This window comes from Oncorhynchus nerka, unplaced genomic scaffold, assembly GCF_034236695.1.
Source record: "Oncorhynchus nerka isolate Pitt River unplaced genomic scaffold, Oner_Uvic_2.0 unplaced_scaffold_3462, whole genome shotgun sequence".
NCBI lineage: Eukaryota > Metazoa > Chordata > Actinopteri > Salmoniformes > Salmonidae > Oncorhynchus > Oncorhynchus nerka.
This window is the reverse complement of record NW_027037883.1, coordinates 12,318-20,473: the sequence shown is the minus strand read 5'-3', so window position 1 is coordinate 20,473 and position 8,156 is coordinate 12,318. Positions and strand designations below refer to the sequence as shown.

General features: G+C 41.0%; 1 protein-coding gene across 1 annotated transcript; it reads right to left on the bottom strand.

Annotated features, from left to right (window-relative positions):
* Positions 1-3,698: 3,698 nt before the first annotated feature.
* Positions 3,699-7,685, bottom strand: LOC115116401 (metalloproteinase inhibitor 2-like). Its single transcript, XM_065014387.1, has 5 exons — positions 7,427-7,685; positions 5,688-5,758; positions 4,808-4,904; positions 4,137-4,261; positions 3,699-3,990 (listed from the first exon to the last, which is right to left on the bottom strand). Exons 1-5 carry the CDS (start codon positions 7,554-7,556, stop codon positions 3,817-3,819), a joined length of 597 nt encoding a protein of 198 aa, XP_064870459.1. The 5' UTR covers positions 7,557-7,685; the 3' UTR covers positions 3,699-3,816.
* Positions 7,686-8,156: the final 471 nt, after the last annotated feature.

Sequence of the window (8,156 nt, the reverse complement as noted above, 5' to 3'; positions counted from 1 at the left end):
ATCCTGTTGTGACAGTGTTCTGGATGATTTGAGTGAGTGTGTGTGAGAAATATCCTGTATGGGGCCCAACCTGTTTTACTATGAAAATACGTTGTCTCAGCTATAGTAGTGTAATGTCACCTACATAGGAATTAATAGTAATGTAATGTCACCTACATAGGAATTAGCAGTCCTCTACAATAGTAGGGTACAGTACAGTAGAATAGGCTTCAGTAGAGTAGGGTACAGTACAGTAGAGCAGGGGTTTATTCCCCAGGGTCTGCCTTTTCACATATTGAGATAGCCTATATTAATTACAACACCAGCATGATTTTGTTCAATTTGAGGGACCTAGGAAAATGTTGTTTTGAAGCTTATTTCCTGCATTTCGACATAGTCCGCCCCATCCCGCATGCGGTATCGTTACTACAGCCTCAAGCTCATTACCATAACGCAACATTAGCGATTTCTAAAAATCGCAAATGAAATGAAATAAATATGCCTGCTCTCAAGCTTATCCTTTTCTTAACAATCCCGTCGTCTCAGATTTTCAAAATATGCTTTAGAACCAGAGAAAATCAATCATTTGTGTAAGAGTGGTGATAGCTAGCTTAGCATTTAGCGTTAGCATTTAGCACGCAACATATTCACAAAAACCAGCCAAGGAATCAAATAAAATAATTTACCTTTGAAGAACTTCAGATGTTTCAATGAGGAGACTCTCAGTTACATAGCAGATGTCCAGTTTTTCCTGAAAGATTCTTGTGTAGGACACATCGTTCCCTTTTGTTACTATGCATTTGGCTACCGAAACTAACCGAAAATTCAGTCACCTACACGTCAAACTTTTTTCCGAATTAACTCCATAATATCGACTGAAACATGGAAAACGTTGTTTGAATCAATCCTGAAGGTGGTTTGGCATATATCTCTCCATTGAAAGCACCGTCCTTGAAGCCTGCTTTGTTGTCTGATTCGAATGGAAAAATATTGGGACCTGACTTTTGCGCACCAAATGCCACGCAGACACCAAGCGGGACACTTGGCAATTGTAGTCTCTTATGGTCAATCTTCCAATGATATGCCTACAAATACGTCACAATGCTGCAGAGACCTTGGGGAAACAAGATAAAGTGTCCATTTATTCCTGTCGCATTCACAGCCATATAAGGCGATCATGGAAAACGTAGCCTCAAAAATCCTGTTCATTTCCTGGTCGGTCATACATCTTGGTTTTGCCCGAAGCATTTGTTCTAAGGGACTCACAGTGAAAATCTTTGCAGTTCTGGAAACGTAAGAGTCTCTTCTTTCCAAAACTATCAATTCCAAGCATATTCGAGCATCTTTTCGTGACAAAATATTGCGCTTAAAACGGGCACGTCTTTTTATCCAAAAATGAAATACTGCCCCTAGAGTACTAATCAAATTCAAATCAAATCAAATTTATTTATATAGCCCTTCGTACATCAGCTGATATCTCAAAGTGCTGTACAGAAACCCAGCCTAAAACCCCAAACAGCAAACAATGCAGGTGTAAAAGTACTAACAGGTTAACAAGACTCCTAACATATTTTAGATAGGCTATTTAATAATGATGATGGATATGGGAAAATAAATTCTCCACCCGATTTCCCCAAATATGTTTTATGGTCATTTATTTGAATCATACATACTGTATTTTATTAGGCAAAGTGAACAGATCAATTGACAGCAACATAGTCACACGTTGTAGAAGATTGATGCCGTGTTCACATGCTAGTCAGAACTAGGAAACTGACATTGACTTGCTATCTGGTTGTAGTTATTCACGTGCCGCATTCAACGAATTAGCAAGTTGGATATTTCAGATTTTGCTCGTTCTGACTGAATGTTGAAGTGGCATACTTCCCAAGCAACATCCAATTTCTTCGATTCTTCGACTTCAGGTCGTAGCTCAGCTTCTGAATGTCAGAGACAAACCAAAGATATTCCCATGTGCATCAGAGTTGCAGTATGCAAAAGTACAGTACACTAAAGTAGAGCACAGTACAGTATATTCTAGTACTGTATGGCACGTTATAGATTTCTATGTTTTGGCCAAATACATTTCAATGTTTGGGCTCTTGGAGGGTTAGAATCCCCCCTGCTGTCTATGCATCTCAATACTCTCCACTGGGTATGGTAGTGGGTGCCAGGCGCACCGGTTTGTGTCAAGAACTGCAACACTCCTGGGTTTTTAATGCTCAACAGTTTCCCGTGTGCATCAAGAATGGTCCACCACCCAAGACACCCAGCCAACTTGACACAACTGTGGGAAGCATTGGAGTAAACATGGGCCAGCATCCCTGTGGAACGCTTTTGACGCCTAGTAGAGTCCATGCCCACATGAATTTAGGCTGTTCTGAGGGCAAAAAAGGGGAAGTGGAAATCAGAATTAGGAAGGTGTTCCTAATGTTGGGTATACTCAACATATATATCTATCTTTATGGTGTCAATTGTTGCAGTTGTGAGTGTTTCAGTTTGGACAATTGACGTAACATATAGCTCGCCATCTTTCAATTGGACAGACGTACAGTACCAGTCAAAAGTTGACACTTACTAATTCCAGGGTTTCTTTATTTTTACTATTTTCTACATTGTAGAATATTTGAGAAAACAAACTATGAAATAGCAAATATGGAATCATGTAACCAAAATAAACAGCATTAAACCAATATATTTTATGAGATTCGTCAAAGTAGCCACCCTTTGCCTTGATGACAGCTTTGCATTCTCTCAACCAGCTTCATGTTATATTTCAATTAACAGGTGTGCCTTCAATTCATTTGTGGAATGTCTCAATGTGTTTGAGCCAATCAGTTGTGACAAGGTAGGGGTGGTATACAGAACATTTATTTGAGTCCATATTATTGCAAGAACAGCTCAAAGAGAAACGATAGTCCATTACTTTTAGACATGGTCAGTCAATCCGGAACAGTATTTTTATTTCACCAATAGTCTAAACCAGTTTCCTATTAGAAATTTTAAATATACAATTGAGTATCTGCATATTCCCAATTGGTGCTGAAAAGGAGGTGAATATGCATGCATTGGGGGCTCCCGGGTGGCACAGCAGTCTAAAGGCACTACATCTGTGCTAGAGGCGTCACTACAGACCCCGGTTTGATGGCCCAGCGTTGTCCAGGTTACGCCGTCATTGCAATTAAGTATTTGTTCTTACTGGCGCACCTAGTTAAATACATTAAAAACATTCTGAATGGTTATCCATAGTCCACCCACTCAGCACAGATGTCAGTTCAATGTTTAGATATCAAATAAAGGATTGAACTACTCAAATCCAAAATTAGTTTCACTTTGATGCAACAAGTGTTGAATACATTGCCCAGTGGGTAGTGAGTCCGAGAAAATATTGAAAAATTTAAGAACTTAGTGACAACTTAAGAATCAAGGTTCTGAAAACAATCTTTGTCAGCAAGTGTGAGTGTTCTCAGCAATTTCATTAAAATGCATTCAACGTGCAGAAGGGAACCACACCTGCATTTCTTTGTCAAGGAAGACCATGTAAAAAACATTTATTCTACAATATTGTGTCCAGCTGAACACAACTCAGGCTTTAGGATGGTATTTCAGGAAAAATGTTCTAGTCAGAAAAAGACATCACACTTTTGAGTTTCAATAACACCTTTGGTTCCAGCTTAAACTGATGAATGACACAATAAATTAATACTTGGAGCACTATATTTGAGGAGTAGTATATTTTTATTGCACAAGTAACCAGGTTTTAAATTGCAGGCATATTTAGCCACTGAGCAGTGAGTGGAAGGCCTGTAGAGTTATGGAGTAGTCAATATCCAGGAACTACTTCTTGGATGGATCCATCTCACTGTACCAGTAACAGAACCTATCAAAACTCCAGATACAGGCAGAGTACTTGGCCTGGGGTCCGCTTTGGCCATCGTTCAACAACCAGTCTGTCCAAAGGCACTCATCTGGGGCACTGACGGGACACGGGAGGGAATGGCAGGGGATGATCTGTAGCTCAGAGCAGGGAGAGAGAAAGACCCAGATCACCAACTGATCATTACCCCAATACTATAGCTCTTGTGTTTAGCCAATGTGACAAAGTAAAAATTGAACAAGTGGTGTAAAGTAATTTTACTATAGTTCCTGTCACACACCTTGCAAGCACAGCCGGATTGGTAGCGTTGAGTCAAGCTCTTCTTCTGTGTGTCATTCAAGTCGTCCCAGTACCGAATAAAGTCACACATGCCTATACGCATCCTGCCATCAGTATTTATGCTGCCTGAAGACAGAAGACAGTGAGTCAACAACCTGTGGGGTAAAAGTTAACCCCCAGATGCTGATATTGGATAAGTTTACCCTTCTTTCCCCCACAAATGGTTTAGATTAGAATTGGGGGAGGGTGAAACAGATCCTAGATCTGTCCCTGGGGGTAACTTTACCCTGGAGCAGGAAGACATATTGATGCAGCCTGGAACACTACAATTTAGCATAATAAATAAGTGATGCATTAGTTGTAAACATTTATAAGCATTAAACATTTAAATTCTTAACATTAAGTATTATAAAGTTTAACTATCACATCCGGCCGTGATTGGGAGTCCCATAGGGCGGCACACAAGTGGCCCAGCGTCGTCAGGGTTTGGCCGTCATTGCAAACAAGAATGTTTTTAACTGACTTGCCTAGTTAAATAAACTTTAAATTAAAAAAAGTATTTTTTCTGAAGCACTTGACAAGATGAAGTCAATAGTTCAGAACAGGCCATGATGCTGCAAGCATAGGTTGAGCAGGTTAACCAGTGATAACAATGAACAGTGAGAACCACACCTGTTAAGAGATACTCTTTGTTGATTTCCAGGGTCACACCACACAAGGAGGATGAAGTGAAGACGGCGTGGATAACCCGGTCAGGACCTTTGAACATCTAGCCAATCACAAGGAGAGAACGAAAGATCTGTCAAACATCTAAATATACAGTTTAACCTAACTGACTACAGCTCTCAGGCACTAGGTCTTTCCTAATTCCCTCCCTATACCCTATCCGGATGTTTGCAGATCAAAAAATATTGCTTAATCTAACCTTCATTTTTATCAGGGTGTCATACAGAGACCAAGGTAAGCAGAAAAGTCCAAAACAATTCTGAGTCGCCCTAAAGGCAACTACAAGTCACATTTGGAACATTTAAAGATCGTTCCGCAAAAATATTTCAAGCAGATTCATCCAACTCAGGAGAGCCCAATGGAATATCCAGAGTTAAACATCCCTGATCTGAGAGACTAACTATAATGTCTAAAGGTCAGTAATAATGTTAGGTACAGTGAGAGTTAGTAAAAGTGCTTTATAAAAGAATCTGGCAATTTATCAACTAAAGTAACAAAGAGCCAGCCAACTTCCTGGTAGAGAATGCAGGGATGAGTACCAAACCCCCCCTCATCACCAGTAATAAAGTGCAGTGCATGATGTCACCATAGTCAAGGACTGGTAGGAACAGCAACTGAATATTGTGCTTTCCAGCAAGAGGCATTTCTACTGAAGCTCCTTTTTATATGGTGGAAGCTCCACAACTGCACTGTTTATGCCAACCCAGATCTGCAAACACTGAAGGGGAAAGGAGAGAACTGGGGCCATCTGTCAGACTGGGGTTCAGGGGGCTTCAATGTGTCAGTGCAGGAAGGAACAACCACTTAATAAAAAGGCTAATCATACCTTGATCTGTTGGATGTCATACTTGGTGTCATGAGACACAACTCCCCCACCAACCACCTTTGCCCTGATCACTGGAAGAGAGAAACGTGGTTTAACTGACAAGCCCCATTTTCCTTTCAATGGTCAGTTAGACACTGATGGTTTAAGGGCGTTATGAGATCTAAGACAACAGAACACGTCACAGACAAGATATTACAGTCTTAAAAATGTTGTGCATAAGTTCACCCTGTTTGGGCTCAACAGACAAGTCCATTATACCTCCAGGTCCTAGATTCCTAGCTCTAGTCGCCTGCCTTTAATTCAACACGCCTAGTTTAACTAAACCCCGCCTGGTCTGCAGATGTTCAGGTGCCAACCAGGTGCTGGTAGGAAGACTGAGGCACAGGTACAGATCTTATGACACCAGCTCCTCCTCCACCCACCTGTCTGGGTAGAAGGTGCTGACAGCGACAACCTCTTCACTTCAGTCTGATTCAGAAGATATTCAAATGATTCATCCTTGCCAAACAGATGAACTAAGGTTTAGTTCCCTCTATTCCACAGCTGTCTATCATTAGGACCAGTACACCAGATGTACGTGTTGCTTTTATCACTGGAATTACAGTTTGTTTTGCAGACATCCTGATCTAATGAAACTACAGTAGAAAAGGTTTTTACTAACAGCTGTACCAGTTAAGGGACGTTACACTACAAAAGCCACATTTGGCAGATGTTTCAGACCTCAAGATGGCACCACAGCTGTGCAGATAAAATGTGTGCCCTTAATTCAAGTACAATTCAGGTTGAAAACATTCCTTTTAAGGAGCACATGAAAGAAATTAACTGTCCAAGGTAAGTGATATACAGTGGCCAAATCTTAATTTAATCATCCCATTGCATGAACTGCAAACTTGTGTATTCAAGGTTTAAAGCCACCTAAAAAGTTCACTTAAATGCCAGACTTGATTTGCACAAATGAAAAATATATATTACTCCACATAACAATACACATTGCTGCAGGACTATGTTCCTGGTGTGAAACTGGCTCAAATTAAGTCACGGCATCTGTAGCCTACCACTAGTCGATATAAATAAGTCTACACTACAACTGAGTGCCTTGGGTTAAATGTAGAAAGAGTATTAACTTGTTTGGTGTATATAATTTAGCATTCAACTGTAGGCATAATGTGTAGGCCTAGAGGCAAATATAACACTTGGTGTAGCAGGAGTCTCGGCCAGTGCTACAGCCAGGGCTCTCAAACCCTGTTCCTGGAGCGCTACCCTCCTGCAGGTTTTCAATCCAAACCCAGTTGTAACAAACCTGATTCAGTTCATCAACTGGCTAATTAGAATCAGGTGTGCAAATTAGGGTGGGATCACAAACCTACAGGATGGCAGCTCTCCAGGAAGAGGGTTGGAGAGCCTTGGCTGTAGCCCATTTTACTGTTGCCTACTTATGTAAATACAATGATCATGTTCATGTCATGGTAATTATTATAACCACAGAATCTTTAAATCGTTTGCATGTTGCGCATTGATAGTGTAGTAGCCCAATGTTGGCCAACTCCAGCCTTCGAGTATACCAAACAGAACTTTATTATATCCCCGGACAAAAACACTTGATTCAACTCATTGAGGGCCTGATGATTGTTCAATCATGTGTTATTGTCCAGGGCTACAATACAATTGTACCGTTTGAGTAACTCTAGGACCGGAGTTGAGAACCTGAGAAGTCAGAAATACTGCCAAAATGTCCTTACCGACGTCTGCGTTGCAAAAAGCCTGTTGAATATGCACAGGGGTGCATCTGCAGGCTGCTGCAATGTCTTCGATCTGCCAAAGGAACAAAACGACCAGAGTGATGAAACAACTGCTTACAGACACAGTCATTTTGGAAAATATATCTATAGCGTAAAATAAAACGTTTCCTCCAGGAGCTAAAGAACAGTTGTATTGTAAACTACACTAGAACATGCAAAGATGTTCCCAGACAGACTAACACCTAGAACTCTGTTTTCATTTGATGTAATCAGCCCTTTTTATTGCAGGCTGTGAGCTCCTCCCACAGTCAGAACCAAGCCAGTGGTAGGCTGAGAATTCTATTAATCCAGAACCATAGCAACTCCATTGGAAAAAATGCCCTCCTTAAAGGGACAACCTCAGAGCAGGCTCAATTTGCCCGGTTGCCATAAATTATCTGTCTTTCGCCTAAACAATGGTGATGAACCAGAAATATCCATTTTAGGATATGCCTGTTTGAATTCCTTTTCTTAAACACCTGGGGCAACTTTAAAGCAGGCTCAACTTGCCCTACTGCTCAGTTCAGTTCACTTGCCCTCAGCCCCTCAAACTCAACTCTGGACCTCGATGTGAATCCAGCGCCACTGCATTTTTTAATTGTTCCCCTTTAATCAGGGACTGGTTTTGACCAGGGACACCAGGTGGGTGCAATTCATTATCAGGAAGAACAGAAAACTAGCATGCTCCTGA